Below are 19,946 nucleotides of genomic sequence, written 5' to 3'. Positions count from 1 at the left end.
CCACCGGGGGGGAGGCAGCGCGTTATTTCCGATGCTTCACCTCTTTGTCTGACGCTTTGGAGTCCCCGGTGTGCCCGTTCCCCGTGCTGTTCATGAATATTTTATCCAGCCCCTTGAGGGACTCCACCAGGTAGTTCTGGAAGGCGGTGAGGGCGGCGCAGATGGCCGGGCCCCCAAAGCCGTGGGTTATGAGGCTGAAATGAGTCAAACAGCTCTGCACACCGGGCTCGAGGATCAGCGAGGGGCGGCTGTTCCCCAGCGGCGACCGGTCCTGGGCTATCAGGTCTGCAAACTCTTTGCAAATTTGTCTGAAAGAGAGAGGGTTTGGTCATGATCCGGCTCCTGGAGAGCTGCGGGGCACAGAATCATAGAATCCCAGGATAGTCTGGGCTGGAAGAGACCTTAAAGATCATCCAGTTCTAACCCCCCTGACGTGGACACCTTCCACTAGACCAGGTTGCTCAGAGCTCCATCCGACCTGGCATTAAACATTTCCAGGGATGAAGCAGCCACAACTTCTCTGGGTGTGTCTGGGGGTTCTTTTCCTCCTCCCTGCACCAACAGCCACCTCCCCACCAGGGTTTTTCAGCTCCAGCCTGTGGAAAGCTCCTGGCTGCAGATTTGGAGCCACTGCCACTGCTCCTGCTTTGAAGGGACACGTGAGGCAGTGCCAGAATGCTCCCCCATGGTTGTGTTACCCCCTCCCCTGGAGGAACGAGCCCTTCAGTCCATGCAGGCCTTTCCCCTTTCTGCACATCTCCCACAGAAGAGGAACCTGTGGGGGCTGAGGCTGCCCCCGGGCTGTGGGCACCGAGCACACCGGTGGCTGGCTGCCATCTGTACTCACTTGGTGGCCAGCAGCATGTTTTTCCTGGTGTGCAGCTCGCTGGGGTCGGAGTGCTGTCGGCACAGGTACTCTGCCGCAGCCTTGGCCGGGAACTCGGTCTCGCAGACGTAGCCGAAGTCCCGGGCCAGGTGGATGGCTTCACCTGTGGGCAGGACAGAGGGACATCAGCACCCAGCCCACACCCTGGGCCAGGGGACAACTTCTGCAGCAGCTTCAGCCATCTCACTGCTGGGGCTCATTTCTGGTGGCGCTGGGGTGCTTCCCTCTCCCAGTGAGCGCCCAAGAGCTCTCCCCACCTTCAGCTCTTGGTGCAGAAACTGCTGTGAGCTTCTTGTTCTCCTCTGCAAGGCAATTAGTCCATGGGGGCCAAATGAGCCATTGCCTGCTCTAAACAGCAGCTGGATCCTTCCTTTACTGCCTTTTAAAAGAGCATCAGGAAGGTGCTGGCTTTGGAGCAGAGAGAGGTGTGACTCTGGGCACCTGCTCCAAAGGGAAGAGCAGCAGAGACATTTCTCACTTGGGGACATCCCCTGCTGCATCTTTCTCTCCCTACTTCTTCCCAGATTTCCTGCTTGGCCCTTCCAAATTGAGCAGAAATGGGGGCTGGAGGGTGAAAGAGCAACCTCAACCCTGTGAGCACAGAACAAAGCAGGGCTGTGAGGAAGGGGCAGGAGGAAGGGGGTTTCATCCTCCCACAATGAGCCGGGGCCCTCGGGCTGGACGTGCAGGCAGTGTATCCATCACCCCGTGGAAATGCCCACCCATTGATGGAATTGATTCATCTCCAGGCGTCCCCGTGGAAATAATCAGAGCTGATGGCCATTGATCATGCCCAACACCCAAAATCCGGGTCAGGCAGGCAGAGCTAATTTGACTTGCCCCCCTGCTGCTCACACGTATTAGGCCATCCATCCTAACAGCATTAACCCAGATCCCAGCCCAGCCTGCCCAGCTCCTGGAGCTCGGTTAGGGGGAAGTGCCTGTGCTTCCCACGTAAGGACAGCACTTTCCACTTCAGCTCCTCCTTCAAAGTGGGAGCAAGTGAGGTAAACCTAAAGAATGAGAACTGCAGTTGTTTGTGTGTTAAAGGACAGTCAGAGAGGAACAACTGCTGGAACAGTGTTACTGGGATGATAAAAACTGGCTGAGTGAGCCCATGGTCAGAGACAAGGCTGGAGCCAGGATTCATTTCCTCCATGAGTGTGCGAGTGGCTGCGTATCTGAATGTCTTAAAGGCAGTTTGGAGTCTGGATTAGAAAGCTGTCAGGGGAACAGGGCAGCCTGGCTTTGGGAAGAGGTGTTAGAGCCACACTGAGCCAGAGCCTGGGGAGGAGAGGCTGCAGGAGAGCACTTGGGGGGCCATGCAGCCACAGGAGCTTGCCTGAGGCTCTTTTGAGAGCTTAGGGGTGTTTCTGGAGTGGAAATACAGCCCTGCTGCTCTCATGGAGCAGTTGCTCAAAGAGAGGGTGAGTGCTCTGTGTACTTGGTGAGGATTCCAAAGGGAACTGTTTCTGCCTGGTGCAGAAACCTCCTCCCCATCTGTGTGAGTGGGTCAGTGTAAGAAAAAATATATCATTAACATTCAAAGAGACACCCAGGGGCTCTTTTAAAGGGTCAGACATTAAGAAGGCAGAGAGGAGAGAACAAAGTAAGCCAAGACAACAAATGTCCAGGAAAGAGGGTGCCTGGGACAGAAGGGCACAAACCAGTTCTGTGTGTGGGGTCAGGGAAAGCAGCAGCACCTTCCTCTGGGTGGAACATCCCCTGGTACCATCACATGTTCCAGGAAGAAATTATATCCACCAAGCACACATGGCACCACTCCTATTTACCATGAGCTGGTAAGCAGGAACCAAAACATCAGCAGCCACCCGAACCCAAACTGTACATTTTTCCTTCCTTCCTTTCTTTGCTTCGTTCTTTTCTTTCTTTTTCTTCTCATGGAAATCAGCCTTCCATTCAGCACAAACCAACTGCCCTGGGTAACAACCTCGGCCTAATGAAGCGGGTCATTTAATTTGCTGGCGACAATGGGGATGATTTTCTATTCAGGATCCGCAGGCAGCTGCCTGGGCACGGACACAATGGATTCCGGAGCTCGGAGGGAGGCAGAGCTGTCATTCCATTTGTTTGTGCCCCGTGTCCTTTCCTCCCAGGACTCACTGGAGACATCATCATTTCCACGGTGTAGAGAAGCAGGAGGGGAGGAAATGACCGAGCGGCTTTGGGCAGGGGCACCCCACACGTCCAGGCAGGGACGCACATTTTCCGTCGCTCAACCCTTACAGCCACGCTCTGAGGGCGGGTTCTGCACACCTGAGCTCCACCTGCAAGACCTCGGAGCTGTTTGGCATCTCCTTGATGTCTCACTCATCCCCTGCTGTGCCAGGGAGGAGGGGAGGACTCGGAGGAGGGACGTTTCCTTCTCCCAGGAGACAAGGCACAGACCTGGGGTGGGGATGGAGCCCTGACAGAGAGGGGGTTGTGCCCGAGGTGAGTGCACGGGGCTGCAGAGCAGCTGTGGAGTCTTGGCAGTTTTGCTCAAGCTTTTTTGGTTTAATTTGTGTTCAGCCCTCTGCCTGCCCAAGGGTCTGCTCATTTTAAAGGATGTGTGCTTGGACCAGCATAGAGGCTTACACAGGGGACATTCCCAGGCTCAGCTGGTGGTGACCAACCCATACTTTAGGTGCTCTGGTTTATGGAATGCTGGAAATGAAGGGAATGGAAGTTTTGGCACTCCCAACCCCCGTGGGAGCAGCTCTTACCTTCCACGAGGGATGTCAGCAGGGTGACGTTGGCAGCTTTGCGCCGTCCTGCAGGTAGATTTAATCCAATTTTCTCTAACCTTTCCCTTAAACACCGACCCCCATTTTTTGATTTGGCTCTGAAAAGAGAAAACAAAGGGGAGGGGGGAAATTCAGTGTAGTTCATGTTAAAATAACCATAATCCCAGTTTAAACTTTGAGGTCTGAGAGGAGAGACGATGAAGCAACAAAAACACTATTCCCCAGTGAACCGCACACTGGAATTTCTCATCCCCGTTTATCTGAGAGGTAAGATCTGGCGCCAGACACAGATCCCAGGGCTCTTGGAGCAGCTCACCTGCGGAGGACCCCGCCGAGGAGAGAGGCGTTGAGACACTCTGGGGGCGAGAGCCTCCTCTGCACCTCCCCGACCGTCACCTTGTACTTGGAGGTGGAGCTGAGGAGGGACAGGCGGCCGGGCACGGAGCAGAACACCTCGTTGGGATTCGTCACCCCTCCAATCAGGCCATCTTTGTTCACTGACAGGCTGGAGATGGTGGTGCCGTTGGCCTTCGAGGGGATGGGCACTGGGAGACAAGGAAGGGAGAGAGAAGAGGAAACTGTAGCTGAGAGACCCCGGAGCCAGGGACGCTGCGTGGTGACACTCCGGGCAGCTCTGCAGCCTCCCACACCGTGTCCTGCCATCCACAAACAGCTGCTGGGATGTCTCAATTAGTTCTCTGTTTTCCCCAGTGAAAAGATGTGGGGTGATGAAACTAAACTGAGCGAAGTTTACAAAAAGGAAGAAGCCTGGATGCTGCTCTTGCCTGCGTTCCCACACCTCCCAGCTCGGCTGTGATTAAAGCCAAGGTTTGGGGCTGGTCTCCTGGAAGGCTGAGGACTGTCCACAGTGTCAGTGGCTGGACTTGTGACCAGCTCCTCTCCCTGTCCACCTCGGGTGAAGGGGGGTGGCAGGGCTGGGGTCCCGCTGGCTGGGGTACCAATCCCAGCTCTGCCCGGCACACCAGCCAGGACCAACCCCCTGAGCCACCACCCCCATTCCCTGCCCCAAAACCCGGGAGCTGCTGGGCTGGCCAAGAGCTGTGCTTCCAGCATGCACCCATGGGAACCAGGGGAGAGAGTGTCTCTGCCCTCAGCTTTGGGATCAGCCCCACAACCAGCCACAGCCTGAACTTTCATCATCCCTGGCTTAAAGGAAGCTCGAGAAGATCAAACCCAATTAATCCAGCGCAGACTTCCCTTTACTTAATGGGCAAAAGTCAATTAACACAAGGTTTGGCACTGGTGACTGCAGCATTGCATCAGGCCCGTGGCGTCGCACAGGGATGAAGGGGCTCAGTTTTCCCATTTGTCATTCCATAAGAAATGTTCTTAGACGCAATAAACCTTTATGGGTTAAAACTGTGGCTGAGACTTGTGCCAAGTCTCTTTTGGCTTTTCTGTTCTGAAACTAATAACCAATTTAACTTGGGGAATAATGCAGGTTTTGAAAGAATCCAAAGATCATTTTCTCCCTGGCATTCTTTGTGGTTCCTCAGGAATGACTGTTCCACAGTCAGATGGTTCCTGCAAGTAACACAGCAGTGAATGCCAGGGTGAGGTGCAGGGTTTGTAGAGGAAACACACATGGCCAAAATGAAACAGAAACCCCAGAATTAATTGGGGAGGGTACACAGACTGGACCTATGAGGGGGTGCTTCCAATCAGCGCATTGTAAATCCAGCCCAGTGACAAAAATCAGCACTTTACATAAAAATGGCTCGTGTTTTAAGACTAAAGGACGAATGGAAATGAACTGAAGGACATGGAGTTTCCTCCCAACATGAAACTTGTACAGAGTCAGGGAGGGAAGGGCGGGATGCACCAGTGCCCTGCTGGAACCAGCAGCTGTGGTCGGTGTTTGCCATGACTGAGGCCGGTTCAGGGATGTTCAGGGAAGAACAAGGACAGGAACATCCCCATGAGACGTAGGAAACCAAAACCATTTCCAGGAAGCAGCAACTTCAAAGCTTTCTTCCACAGTCCTGGAACAGGTTAGGTTAGTCTCCAGGGCATCCCTTAAAATCAAAAGTCAGAGGGTGGTTTGCAAATATCCAGGCAGCGCTGCCGAGGCCCTGCAGGTCCCAGTCCCAGCGTGAGGGTTCTGCTGCAGCAAGGACCACCCCCCTAGGGGGGAAGGTGCTGGCTGTAGTACCATGTGAAAGGCTCTGCAGGAGTGCTGTCCTCTCTAAGGCAGGTTGTGTGGGTCTTTGTGCATTCCTGCATCGTGCGGTGGAGCTGCATGCGTGGCCAGGGACCTGAGCACACCACGGGCTGGCAGAGCCATGCAGGGAGGGGGTGGTGCCTCACCACACACCCATGGGACACGGCGGCTGGGGAGGGGGCAAACCCAGCTGGCACCAGTGCAGGTTAACGCGGGAGCCCACGGCAAACAGGGCTGGGCAAGGGTTGGGTCCATCTCTGGGGCGTTTGCCATTCACCCCACACGCAGCAGCAGGGCGGTGGGGAGGCACAGGTGATGCTGATGTGCAGCATGGAGACACCACAACGCTTGGCAAACGCGTACTGGAGCTTTTAGGGGCGATGGCACCGTGAGGAACAAACCCCCTGGAAAGCTGTGCCCCAGACCCGAGCGCAGCGGGGTCAGCCCCGCTCCGTGCCACGAGCAAACAGGGCCAGGCACCGGCACTGAGCGTGGATATTGGCACTGCTCTGCTGCCTCCAGGCCTGAGCCGAGGCCACAGCCCCGTCACTCTGGGCTGGTGCAGCTGTGGGACAGGGCACCCGTGTCACAGGGAGCTCATGCCCACGCGGGGCACACGGGGCGTGAGGGAGGGACAGAGCAGGCGGCAGCCCTGGGAACTGAGCCGGTCCCCGGAGCCCTGGAACAGCTTCATCCATTAGCATTGCCTCAGTACAACAAGAATAAACAAAGCCACGTTCGCCATTAATTATGAATTATTGTTATTTGGCCTCACCTGCTGCTGTTTGCCTGGTCTGATCTGCAGCTTGTTTGCCCATAAACATGCTGCAGGAGGGAGACAAGCTACCATTAAAGCCTGACAGCTTTGTTTCCTTGGCTTTTGGGGAACCAAAATTGTCTCTCGCCATCTGAGTAAACCAAAAGTCCCCCTCGATCTTCAGTTGCTGCTTTCCCGCTCCCGCAAGCAGCAGGTGATCGGAGCACCTGAGCCAGCCTGCAGACAAGAAGGAAGCGTGAGAGCGGGGCGGGTGGCTCAGCGCGTGACCCACAGCCCCACGGCCCGCTCCGAACCCCTGCGCCCTGCCCAGCCAGGCCAGGGGGCTGCAGGTTCCTGACCCAGCACTCGGTGCTGCGTCCACAGCCTCGTGCCGAGGGGTCGTCCCAGCCGCGGCGCAGAGAAACGACACGACCTGCGGGAGCGAGACGGGGCTTTGGGGACGGGGATCGAGGCACTGAACGGCCCCAGCACGAGGGGGGCCCGCGGGGCAGGGGGGCAGGAGGACACGGCACGGACCCGAACCCCACGTGGCGCTTTGCAGATGGGAGTGGAGACGTCACATCGTGGCACTGCGCCGGTCACCCCTTCGGAGGTTCTCCGCCATCAGCCGTAGGAGGCACCCATTTTTGGTGTGGGGGAGGACCTTTCCCACCTGCTCATCCCCCTGGCTGGGGTTTGGGCAGGCTTAGCTCCCACTCCTGACCATGGGTTGTCGCAGAAATGCATCCCAGGGGTGCTCATTCACACCAGCTCTTCACACAGGCTGACAAGGGAAGGGTGGGATGTTGGTGCTCAAACCAGCACCCCTCTGGCCCTGCCTGATGGGAGGGTTAGGGCTCACCTGGGTCACCCCACCACACCCCAGGAAGGTATAAAAGGCAGGACACAAACTGGGTTTGGGCTGATACAGTCAAAGAAAGGGGAAGGAGATATCAAACCCTCCAGCAACTGCTCAGAAAGCCCCTGGGGAGTGCAAGGTCTTTCTCTCTTACAGCCGTCTTTGCCATCTGCACTTACTATTCATTGAGGCTTGGTTGCTTCACTCTGTCCCCCTAAATTTTTTTTGCTCTCTTCTTTAGCTGCCCAGTGTTTTTTTCCCTTGGGATAGTTGTTTATTCAGACTAATCCTGCTACCTCTAATTCAGCAAATCCAGGTGAGCTTGGCTGCAGATTTCACCCACCAAAGCCCCTTTGAAACACTTTGACCTGCCGAGCTCGGGGATGCAGGTAAACACTGTGAGGCAGCCACGGCTCAGGGGGGGCTGGATTGGAAACAGAAAACTGATTTTGGAACAAGGTTATACTGGCAGACCTCAAAGGGCTTCATGCATTACTAATCCTCAGCCTGGTGCCGGTACAGCACCAGCCACCAAAGCAATTAAATCGCTCCTGGCTCGAGCCAGCTCCTTAGTGCAGCCGGGGAAAGATGAGGCACAGAGCAAGTTAAATGATTTACCAAAGATTAGGTGCATGGGCATGACCTGTGTGTGTAATTCCAGTCTGTGGGGATGCCTTTCCAAGCAATCCAGGCTTTAGCTGCTGCCCAGGTGCTGGGAAGGCTGTGCTGCAGACTGATCAAGGACAGTCTCTGTTTTTAGAGCTCTGGATTTCCTGCTGGGTGCTGCGGGGTCGAGCTGTCAGTCACCACATCGTCCTGGCTCATGGTGCTCTGGGGGTTTGGAGTTGGCTGGAGTTGGGAAGGGCTGTGTGGCAGTAGCAGGTGTACAATCCCTTGCTGAGTGTGGGAAGGGAAGCAATTCTCACTTCTTCTGTGCAACATCCCAGGAAGCGTCTCCATCAGGCTCAGCACCTCACTGCTGCCTTTAACACCTCAAGGCAGGTGGCCCTGCAATACACCTTGTGTGTAGGGCAGCTGGGGAGAGGGACACGAACTACCCTACAATCCACCTGCCTCAGTGCTGGCAGCAGGTACTCGTGGCTTCATCTGCCCTTTGAACCACGGGACTTGTGATGCCCCACCAGAGGTGCCTTTTTTGTGCTGAGTCAGCTCTGGTTTGTCTTTTCAATGTACCCTGGGTGGAACTGGCAGATGATGAAGCTCGTACAACTCCACCTGCTGTGGCACAAAGCCCCCTGATACAGAGGGAGAGGGTGATTTCAAACAGTTCTTGGTGCCCAAGAGCACCAAAAGCTTCGTCCCTTGACCTCCCTGAGCTGGAGAACACTCTGCCTGCCTGGGGTTGTCTCCCTGTGTCTGGCACTGCCAGCATGGAATTGTGTTACAACACAGGGCAGGTCACCAGCCCGGGTTGGGTTTGACTGTCTCCAGCAACAAATTGGAGATAATAATATAACATAATAATGTCTACCTGGGAGGGATGCTGTGATACCCAATTAAAACTTGCCAAGTGATCTCTGGAGAGATTTCTTCAGGTGAGAATTCCCTGGGTGGTGAATGTAGCCAGGAGGGGTTGGTCCATGGCCTGAGCACAGGATGTGATGTGCTCCTTGGAGCAGCAGACAAGCGTGGAAAGGCAATTCCTGTGAGCAACACGAGGTCCTGATACCTCCAGCCATGCTGTGGGTGGGATGGAATGTCACAACCATGTCTCCATGAGGGTTTTTCAGGAGACAGCCTGGAGAAAGATTAAAACCACTTCTGAATGGATCCCTCAGCCGGGAATCCAGCGGATGGAGCGAGGAGCCTCATGCCTTCAAAGTGTTCCAAAAGAAACCACAAAGTTTCTGCCACTTCTGTTCTGGCTTGCAGAGGTGGGTCCCTTGGCTTTTAAGTTCCAGGTCACAGAGAAGGAGCAAAACAAACCCATTCTTCAAAGGCTTTTACCTAGAAAGGCTCGAAGACTTTCGTGCTTTTCCCTGAGGAGTTCCAGCACAGACCAACCCACGGCCCTGTGCCTCCCTCTTCCACAGGGTCTGGGTTCAGGATGCTCCATGCCCAAGCTCCTCCCTCATCTGTGTTCACAAAAGTTTGTGGCTGACATTACCCCCCTGTGATTCCTGGAAATGGCCACTTTGATATGAAAATATTCAGTGAAAAAGGTGCATTTACAGCCTGGGTTCAGGTTTTGCTTGCAGGTGCTGCCGGGAGCTGCAGGAGCCACTGCCAGTGCTCGGGGTTTGGCAGCACAACACCGATCTCTGGGGAAGAGAATTTAAGGGAAAAGAAAGTTTGCCTCCAAAAAAGAAGGGGAAAAAAAAAAAAGAAGGAAAAGAAAAAAAAAAAAAGAAAAAGTACTGACTCATTTCCATAGGAGAAATGTGCTGCCTGCTTGCAAAATGATTCGTAAGCAGGAAAATTTGTGGTACTTGGGAATTGAGTTGCTTATCGCGGTGTTATTTGTTCTGTTCCATTTCCAGCTGGAGCTCGGGGTGCTGTGAGGGGAAAAACAAGTCCAGAGGGAACATGCAAATCGCTGCCCGTCTTACAAGTCAGTTTTCTTCTCTCCTCAGATGCATTACAGGTAAATTCTCCTCCTCCAGGAAGGCGGAATCCCTGGAATATCGGAGCTTTTGTTGCGACATCCCTTTAAAAGTCAGAGTGTGCTACAGTTGAGATTGCATTTTAAAGAGGTATCAGCGAATAGCCCTAGGAGACAACCTGGGATAAAGCAATTGCTCATCTTCAGGCACCACAGCACTGTCTCCAGTCCCCTCAAAGCCTCTGAGCCCCCCGCCCCTCTCCGGGGCCGTGGCCCGGTCAGCTCGGCTGCCTCGGGCATCGCTGCGGGGCAGAGACCGGAGCATTTCTGAGCTGCGAGGGGACCCCACACCCTCCAAACCTGCTGCAGGTGCCGAGGTTTTGCTTCCACCACTCTGCAGGTGCGGCGAGAACAGCCCCAAACCCCCCTGTTTGTGCCCTACACGGGGGTCCTGCCGCTCTGCCCCGCTCTGGGTGGGCAGCGGGGGGAAGCGCTGGCTGATGGATGTTTGTGTGCAGCCCCTGATGGAAGTGATGCAGGGGTGAGGGATTGCTGTTGTCTTCCAGGAAGAGCAGTCAGTGAGCTCACCAAACCTTCTTTTGAATGCCTCTGATGTAAATTATAAGATGGAGATAGATACATAAAGAATATCTGGCTGTGGGTGTGAGCCAGGGGCAGCTGCTCCCGCCATCCCTTTAAAAGCCCTTTTTCGGGGAGGAGGTGCTGCAGAGCTCAGCTGCTCCAATTTCCTGGTGTTTCAGCAGAGAGGTATTTATTGATGGTCCAGGGAAGGAGGTCAGGGCCATCAGCTGTATTTCAAACCCACACTCTGTAATTATCCTCTCTTCCCAGAGGGGGTTATACAGGTATTTTCTTTATCTTGAATGCACAACCTGAACCAAGTCCCCGTGTCAAAGAGCCTCTCTAGGAACCACCGTCATCAGGCCTTTTCAAATGGAAGGATGGAAAGAATCTTGGGTTTATCTCTGTGCTTTCCAGATTGCTGAGTACTGATAGGGAAATGGATCTGGGACCCTCACAGGAGAACAGGGATACAGCCTCAAACTATTCCCATGAGAAAGCTAATCAGGAGAGGTCCCATGCCTATGCAAAGCTCCCATATTTAACATTTTGTTTCCCATGCAAATCAATTCATCAGGTTGGGAAAGAAATGTGAAGGTGTCATGTGATATTAATTGCCTTTTTCTCTCTGTGCCTCGGTTTGACCCAGCCCTGGCCGTGTGTCACTGCAGGTGTCTCCTGGGGAGCTTTGGGACAGACCCATGGGGCAGGAAGGTTCAGCCTCCCCCAAATCACTGGGTACCACATCTTGGTACCAGTGTCCCTGCACAGTACATTGTGTCTTGTCACTGTTGGTTTGAAGCTGCCCTGACACAGCGACTTCACTGGAGAAGTCAGTTTAGTCTGGTAATTCACATTATTTCCCTTCCCCTGATTCTAAATTATTTTTTTCCTGGATCTGCAGCTACACCCTCTCCTATCTACACGAGAAAAATAACTATTTAAATTTCAGTTCAATTACTTCATAACTTGCTCAAAATTCAGTTCAAGTTCTGCTTGTACAGAACTCACGTTTCACCACACAAACCATGCAGGTCTCGGGAAGGCAAGGAACAGAAACGGGAGGCTGGAGAGCCCGAGGGTTTAAGCCAGGGGAACTGAAAAACCCACACATCTCCATTGTGACACCAAGGGAAGTTTCCCAGCCGATGCCACCCCTGGCTGTGCAGCAGTGAGTGCTCCCAGCCCCGCACACACCATCATCCTGCCTGCAGCATCAACCACCCCAGGTTCATTCCTCCACCAGCAAAAACATCTTGGCACCCGGTCTACAGGATCTTTATGTGTTTAAACAGTTTAATCCATTTTGCAGTCTCATGCTTGAGAGATTTTCCCCTGTATTCCCTACGGATGCACCTGAATGCGTGGCTGGGATCCACATCAGCTAAAAGGGGAGAACAAAGCTGTGGTGTCTCGGAGAGCGGCAGCGGATCCCGCCGAAGCCACGGTGACGTTCCTGTCAATTTGTTAAATGTATTTAGATTACTGAAGGGCAAAAGACCCTTCAGCTAAGATTAAACATGAATAATAATTTTAAAAAAAATTCTTCTCTTCATACAGAGCTCACATACAGAGCCAGCAGAGCTGGTGGGATTTCGATCTGACCACAGCAACGTGAATCAGCGGCTGCTCCGGAGCCACCGGCCTGACCAGGAATCCCTCTGGGGACAGGCACTGCTCGCCCATTTTCACAGAGAAAATGCTTTTACTTTTCCTTGCTCAGATGCCTTGGGTTTCCAAAACCAGTGTATCGGTGGGACAAAGCCTCTGATGATGGTTTTTCGACAGCTGCCCCCTCTCTTACCAGCTGAGAACTTGGAGTCACCCCCGATATCCTCAGTCAGATCCTCTGCTCCAACCTCTCCAGCCCTGAGCTGATGGTCCTGCTTTCTCCCAGGCATGTGGCCACTTTGGGGCTCCCAGGGAGCCCTGGGGACACGCCATCCCCACACAGGCACCTCACTGGGGCCACCACTTGCTCCCTGGGACCTGTCTGACCAGTCTGCAGGGAACGGGGCCTGACCCGATCCCTCATTCCCTGGCGCCTCAGCAGTGGGGTGACTGATGCCAGATAAATGCCTGAGACAGAGGGTGGGGAGACTCAGCCCGGCTGGAATCCCAAGCACGCACAGCAGACACTGTGATGGATTTTTAGGCTGTGGTGGTGAACCTGCTCCCAGCTCCCCTCATCCTGCTCCTGAGCAGTGACACACTGTGTTTGGGGATGTTTAATGACAGTGTGTACCTTGGGCTCATTTCTAGCAGTTCCCTCTCACCTCCCGTTCTTCTCCTCCCTTTCCCACCGATCCACAGCACTTCACCTCTCATCAAAGAGAAGGTGACACCTGGACATGGCAGAGCTGGGCTTGGGACAGGGCACAGGGACGAGAGCTGAGCATGCACCAGTTCCAAGCATCACATCCACATTTGTTAATTAGTTCCTCCATTAAGAATTAAAATAAACAAACAAATGGAAGGACAGCAAGAGTGAGTAACTCCCTGGATCACACAGGAAAGGGTGGGATGGTTTAGTGGTTAGGGAGCTAGTCTAGGACTTCAGAGAACCTCATTTAAGCTCTTCAAATAATTAAGACAGGCTGCAAACCTTTTCTTCTGAGATCATATATCTTGGAATATTACTAAACTGGGAGGAATAGACTGTGTTTGCCTCTGCTCTGCTGCAGGTTTGATGTGACCCTGGGCTGGAGGGACATGGATGGGTCTCTGTGGGTCTGCAGTGGGTGGGTGGCCTGTGGCACCCAAGTGAGGCAGGTGATTGTGGCATGGCACAATCTACAAAAATAAGATCTTGGCACCGCCTCCTTTGCAGGTTCAAACACCACAGGGTGTCACCTGGCCAAGGCTGCCCCATTGCCAGCCCACAGATAAAAGAAGCAGCTCCTGTGGGAGTCAGGGTGGTGGCAGCAGCCACTGAGCTGCAAAAATACCTCCTCAGAATGGAGGGAGGGATGCTCCAGAGCCAGCCCAGCATGTCTGTAGTACTGTCTTGCTGCTGTCCATGGAGTAGTCTCACCTGGAGTCCAACAGCAGAGGTGCTGCTGTTTTGACTCAAGCCACACGCCAAAGAGCAACCCGAGCTGGCTTTTCTGAACCTACCCTTTAAGAGCTGCTCTTTATTTCCAACAAAGAAAAAAATTCATTTAAAAACATCTAATTAAACAGTAAGTCATGACAAGGTACATGAAACTTGGAGATAACACATGCCTGGGAGGCACTGGGGAGGTTGAGACAAAGCCCAGCGCCTTCGCCGGTACCCGCGTGTGTTATCTCACATGAACACACACCTGGGCTTATCCTGGTGCAATTATAGGACATTAAAAATATAATTTTAATGGAGGAATGGTGATCTGGATGCAGTTCAGAGTAAAAACTTTCTTTCAAGTTCCCCTGTTTGATTAGTAGGTGTTCCTGCCGCGCACCGTGTGCGCGCGAGGGGGAAGCGCCGGGACCGGGAGGTGGGACCGTGTTTTCAGGAACGCTGATCTATCTCCCGGTGTGTGTGAGGGCTTGTCAAAACTTTAAAGCATTCGTGAGCAGCGCTAAGGCAAGCAAAGCTACCAGTCAAGACCTGGCTTGTCCCAGGTGAGCCCCTTTTCCCACTCAGGCAAACTTCCACCAGAGATGAAGCTGCAGAGAGCAGGGAGCGCTCCTGGCTGAGCCCAGCACCCTGCAGCTGACTGGAGGCCAAGTGCCTCCACCCACAGCCCTGGACAGTCCTTTCCAAGCCCAGTCTTCGCAGCCCCAGGTGTTTTAGAGGATGACCTCATTTATTACCTTGCTTGTCACAGGAAATGATGTTTATCTAATCTACCGTTCTTTCAGGATTTTTTTCCCTGCCACATCTGGTTTCTTACATTTCTCACAGCTCAGTTCCTCCCTGCACCAAAACAAAGGAGAAATGGCACCGCTGCCACCACACCAGTGGCCTGGTCCCACCAGCAGCACATGGAGCCCTTGGGGAGACTTTGCATCAAAACCTGGAGCTCGCGTGCGGTGGCGAGCGGATCTAAAGATTTCAGTCTTAATCTCCTTCCTCTGCCGCATTCCTTAGTAGTGACAGCTACTTCTTGCAATATTCTTGACTGTGGGCTCTGAGGCACAGCTTTCCATCTGTCTGTCTGTCCAGCATCCAGCCAAACAGGTCCACATTCCTGAGCAGAAACGCTAGCACTGCCACTCGGAGCAGCTCGAAAGCCTCGGGTGGAAATCGGAACGATTTCCACAACCACGAGGGAGAGCGGCAGCGGCCGGATCCACAAACACAGGGGACAGGGGCAGGACCCACAAACACAGGGGACAGGGGCAGGACCCACAAACGCAGGGGACAGTGGCAGGACCCACAAACACAGGGGACAGTGGCAGGATCCACAAACACAGGGGACAAGGGTAGGACCCACAAACACGGGGCACAGTGGCAGGACCAGATCCCGAGGCCCCCCCGCGAACCCTGGGGATGTGTGCCGTGCGTGCCCGGGTGCCAGCGCGAGCCCACGCTGGTTACACCCTGCTCTGTGTCTGCTCCAGGTTGTAAAATGCCACAGCCAAAACTCGTGCCCGTGAGCGGGTGCAGAGGCCCCTGTGGCTCACCCTGCTCCTGCTGCCACAGGGCCTTGGTTCGCTCTGACCCACCGCTGGCAGCACCCCGGGTTGCTCCCGCGCCCCGGCGCGTCTCCGGGTGCCAGGGAAAGAGATTCATATTTTCCTTTGTAATAAAAAGGCTCTCTCAGAAGCTTTCTGCTGATCCTGAAAGGATGTGAAAGCAATAAAACCCCTCCTTATTTTACGACCGAGCTGCAGGATTTTTTGCTACTGAGTGCGGGGGCCTAATGTTTGATTTCATAACCAGAAAGTCCCTCTCTCCTCGCCCAACCGAGGGAAGGACCTGCACCAGGAGCTCGGGGCTCATTGGGCCTCCAATTTTATGTCTGGGGGGTCTCACAGCTGGACCTCAGTAGCTGACCTGGGCTACTAAACACTGAGGAAGCAGGTGAATGGAGCAGAAAATGCCTGAGCTGCTGTAGCCTAAAGCAGCCAGAGCCCTGGACTAAACTTTTTCAGAGTTAATTTTAATGTTTTCAAGTCAAATACCTCCCTGGTCTTATAAAAATTCTTGGGAGGAAAAAATAAATTAATACTAACGGTAACAATAAAACCACACAAACAAAACAACAACAACAGCAACAACAAAAGGACACAAATATTTCTGAAATACTTTTGGAAAAGAGGAAGAACAAACAAACATAGATACAAGATATTCATAAAGGTTCCGCTGCCCTATACAAGATTTTATCCGTTTAATTCCCAAACTAAATCTATCCCCTATCTGTCACGACAGCACGGGCAGAACTCATCCTCTGTTTTTCTGTCCAAGCTCTCCCTGCTCCAAGCGAATTCCCGGCTCTGCCTCCCTCGCACATCTCACCCCACAACCGACACGGACACCGCGCATCACCCGTCACCCCAAGGGACGTCCACGGGGATAACGAATGGGACACAGTCCCGAGGGCAACGGTGGAAATGGAGCTTCGAGCTCCTGTTTCCAGCCGGGATCTGCCTCCCCGGGCTGTCCCCGCTGCCGGGACCCGGTTCCCCGCTCTGCGCTACGGGCGCTGCTCAATCCCTGCCGGGGCTGCGGGGCGGGGACCCCGAGGGGAGTCCTCGAGCCCGTGTTGGGGCGAAAACCCCCTTGTCCTGCTTCCTAAAGTCCCGGTTACCTGCAGCCAGGAGCGCTGCGGGCTCGGGTGAACACCCGGGCGGGGGTGGTGGGAATCAGCACACCGCGACTCTGAGATCCCCAGAAAATCCCTGGAACGATATTAACGGCTGGAACCGTGGAAGTTTATTTAAGAAGGAAAAGGAGGGGAAGGAGACGCGCAGCCAGGGATGCTCCCGCAACGAGCTCCGAGGCTCCGGGCAGCCCCTTCCCCGGCCCGGGCAGCGCCGGGCCCGTCGGTGTGGGGGGACACCGGGAGGGACCCTCGGTGAGGGGACGGTCCTGGAGCCCCGGGATACGGGAGGGGACCGGCTGCGGGGGCCGCGCGGAGCTGCGGCCGCTTCCCTCCCTTTCCGGGCCGATCCCGACCAAACTCGCCTCCAAGGACGGGAGTTAAAGGGGGATTTGGGGTAAGTGATTAATATATTGTTGAACTAGGACAACGGTATCTCGGCAACTAATTATGGAGAAATGTATCTGTTTTCACACGCACAGATTTCTATCAGGTTTCTATCCGACGGCCATTCCGCCAGGAATTCCAGGATTAATCGGTATTTGAGATCTCGGCGCGATTTAGGACAAAACGACACTTTTTAGGGTTTAACCTCACTCCCTGCAGAGAGGGGGTCCCCGAATCTCGCTGCCCACCTACCCTCCTTGCACCGCCCGGGACCCACCGGGAGCTGCCTCCGATAGTTTTAATTTAATTATATTTTTTCCTGGGGTGTCCTTCACCCGCGGGGGCCCGGGCTCGGCTCTGGCCCCATTGGGGCTCCAGGACACATCTCCAAGCTGGCAGAGCCAGAGGAGTAAGAACGACCATGCATTATATATTTTTAAAAATTAAATAAACCTAATATAAAGGAATTTGTTCCCCAGGCTGCGCAGATAGGAGAGGCGTTTGATCTGGAATTCCCGGTTTCAGCTTCTATAACTCCTCAGCTTTCTTTTGAGCCGAACTCGCCTGTTTTGGGGTTTCCAGGCTTAGGAAAGAAGGAGCGTGGCCACCGAAATAGGGAGAACGAGAACTGAAGCCCCGGAGCGGTGCCGGGACAGAGTGCACGGTGCAGCGGCTGCTCCAAGGAACCCCCGGTGCCTTCGTCCCGTCCCTCCAGGGGTAATCGCCAGCGTCCCCCTGCAAACACCCGTTGGGCTTTGGATTTATCGATTTCTCCAGCAAACTCGGGGCTTCGCGCTCCAAAGAGAGCAATAATAATAGAAAAAAAAAATTTAAAAAAAACCCAAACAAAACAACACTAAAAATCATTTTAAAAGGGGAAAAAAAACAAGGATGGGGAAAATATATATTGAAGGAAAAAAAAGGAAGAAAGAAAAAATCAAAACGAGAACCGGGGTGAGAAGAGCAACTTGTCTGCAGACACAGTGGGTGCAGGCAACTTGCTCCCACCGTGCCCACCTTCACCCAGGGATATTTAAATTTCATTTTTCCTTTTTTTTTTTTTTTTTTTTCTTTTCTTCTTTCCAAGACTCGAGGACTGGAGAATCCCTAGGCAGAAACCTGGCACTAAACAACAACAAATCCCCTCGACAGGAGACGAAAAATTTTAACTAATGGCGCGTTTGGAAAAAGGAGGGGAAAACCCCAACAAACCACTGTAACTCCAACCGAACTTCCAGACAAACATTGCCACTGCGGGGTGTTTCCCGAGGGCTACCGGGTGCTGCTGCCCGGCCCAAAGCCGAGGAGACACGGCCGGTCCCTGCCCACGCACCCCGCAGCTTGTCGCGAGCATCCCTCACTCCCGGGTGTTTGATGAAACGCCTCTCCTGCGTTCTGATTAAAGCTCAATTAATGCGGGTCATTAATGCCCCGCTGGCAGGCGCGTGTTCCTAGAACAGCCATTTCCAAGGAAAAGGGGCAGCGGCGAAGCGGCGGCCGGGGATGGTGGGACCGGGAGCTGCCGCCGAGCCCCGCTGGGGCATCCCCGGGGCTTCCCATGCAAACCATCAGCGGCCGCCGGCGGGGAGGGCCCCGGGGCTCCGCCACAACCCGATTCGCCCGTCCGGGTCCCTCGGTGCCCGGTACAGAGAAGGAGCGGCGGCCGCGGTGCCGCTCCGGGGAGAGCCGAGGGCCGGGGGCGGGTGGGTGCGCTGGCCCGCCGGGACCCGCTGCTTTCGTTTCGTTCTCGCCAGGAACAGCAACGAGTCCTTCCCGACGGGCGGGGGTCGGCCCCGCGGGACGGCGGTCGCGGGGGGAACCCGACGCGAGGGAGCCCCGAGGGCAGCAACGGGCACGGAGCCCGGCCCGGTACCATATCCCGCGGAGCCGCCGCGCTCTTACCTTTCTTGATCACGGACTGATCGAGAAGGTTCATCCCGCCGTCGTCCACGGCCTGAAAGCACCGAGGAAAGAGCCGTCAGCCGGCGGCTCCCGGGGAGGGCGGGCACCGGGACAGTGCGGCCCCGGCCCGGTGCTCTCGCTGCCCCCGGCCAGGAGGAATCGTTCTGGCAAGAAGGATCCCCGGTAACGGGGATCCCAGCGAGGCGGCCCTGCTTGCCCGGGGGGTACGGACACCGCGGGGCTCGACCTGTCCCGGCCGGGACCCCCCGGGCGCACAGGCGGCGGGATCGGCCGTGTCCCCCTCACCCCCCGGGCACCCTCCAGGCGCTCCCGCAGCCCCCCCGTACCTGGATATCCTCGATGCCGTGGTGACCGAGGCCGTGGATGCCCAGCGGGCCGTCGGCGAGGCCGTGGCTGCCGTCGGGCAGCCCGTGGAGCAGGCGGGGCACAGCGGGGTACTCGCGGCGGGGGTCGAGCCCCAGGGCTCGGTGAGTCTGCGAGAGCAGCCCCGGCTCGTCCTGCCGGCCGCGCTGGGGGGGCCAGGCCGGCTGCTGGTGCTGGTGCAGCGGGCTGAGCGCCGCGTACGGGTCCGCCAGGTGCGGGTAGCCGGGCTCCTGGCCCTGCGGGTAGGGCAGCGGCGGCTGCGGGTACGGCGGGGGGAAGTAGGGCGGCTGGAAGTCGGCGGCGGGCGTGTGGCAGAGCGGCGGTGCCGAGCCGTAGGGCGCCTGGTTGAGCGAGGGCAGCTGTGGCAGGCGGGCCCCGGCCGGCGCCCCGGGCAGCCCCTCGGTGCGGTCCTGCGGCGGCGGAGACAGCGGTGGCGAGGTGAGGTGAGGTAGGCACGGACCCCCGACCCCCCGTCCCGTCCCACCCGCGCCCGTCCCGCACTCACCATGCCCGGGTAGCTGTGCACAAGCATCGGTGCGGGCCCGCGGCGAGCCCCGGGCGGGCCGGGCCCCGGGGGTGCCCCCGTCTCCGCCCCTCTATCCCGCCGAAGCGACGTCTCCCATCGCCCGCCCGCTCCTCTGCGCCGGCCCCGACTCCATGCACGCCAGTTATAGCGGCGGGGGCGCGCCCGCCGCCCCGGGAGCGCGCGTCAGAGCGCGGGGACGGGGACGCGCCGCCCGCTCCCGCGGGGCCCCGACGGCTCCCGACAGCGGGACGGCGGCGGGACGCGGCCGGGGCGGGGGGCGAGGGGTGCCCGCCGCCCCCTGGGAGCGCGGCCAGTGGTGCCCCCGCACCGTCGGGCGGCCCCGCTCCCCGCGGTACCGCACACCCTCCCCGGGTGCCACCCCCGGGCCCCCCGCCCAAGGCCGCGCACACTGAGAGCCCTGTCC

The 19,946-nt window shown here is 55.9% G+C and overlaps 1 protein-coding gene across 1 annotated transcript; it reads right to left on the bottom strand.

The window, feature by feature from the left end:
* Positions 1-12: 12 nt before the first annotated feature.
* Positions 13-19,528, bottom strand: TFAP2E (transcription factor AP-2 epsilon). Its single transcript, XM_027900022.1, has 7 exons — positions 19,502-19,528; positions 18,960-19,406; positions 18,613-18,664; positions 3,950-4,178; positions 3,613-3,731; positions 848-989; positions 13-308 (listed from the first exon to the last, which is right to left on the bottom strand). Exons 1-7 carry the CDS (start codon positions 19,526-19,528, stop codon positions 23-25), a joined length of 1,302 nt encoding a protein of 433 aa, XP_027755823.1. The 3' UTR covers positions 13-22.
* Positions 19,529-19,946: the final 418 nt, after the last annotated feature.

Source organism: Empidonax traillii, unplaced genomic scaffold (genome assembly GCF_003031625.1).
Source record: "Empidonax traillii isolate 1590-97213 ecotype Southwest subspecies unplaced genomic scaffold, ASM303162v1 scaffold700:size438121, whole genome shotgun sequence".
Lineage (NCBI taxonomy): Eukaryota > Metazoa > Chordata > Aves > Passeriformes > Tyrannidae > Empidonax > Empidonax traillii.
Note: the sequence above shows the minus strand (reverse complement) of the source record. Positions and strands in the feature narration are given on the sequence as shown.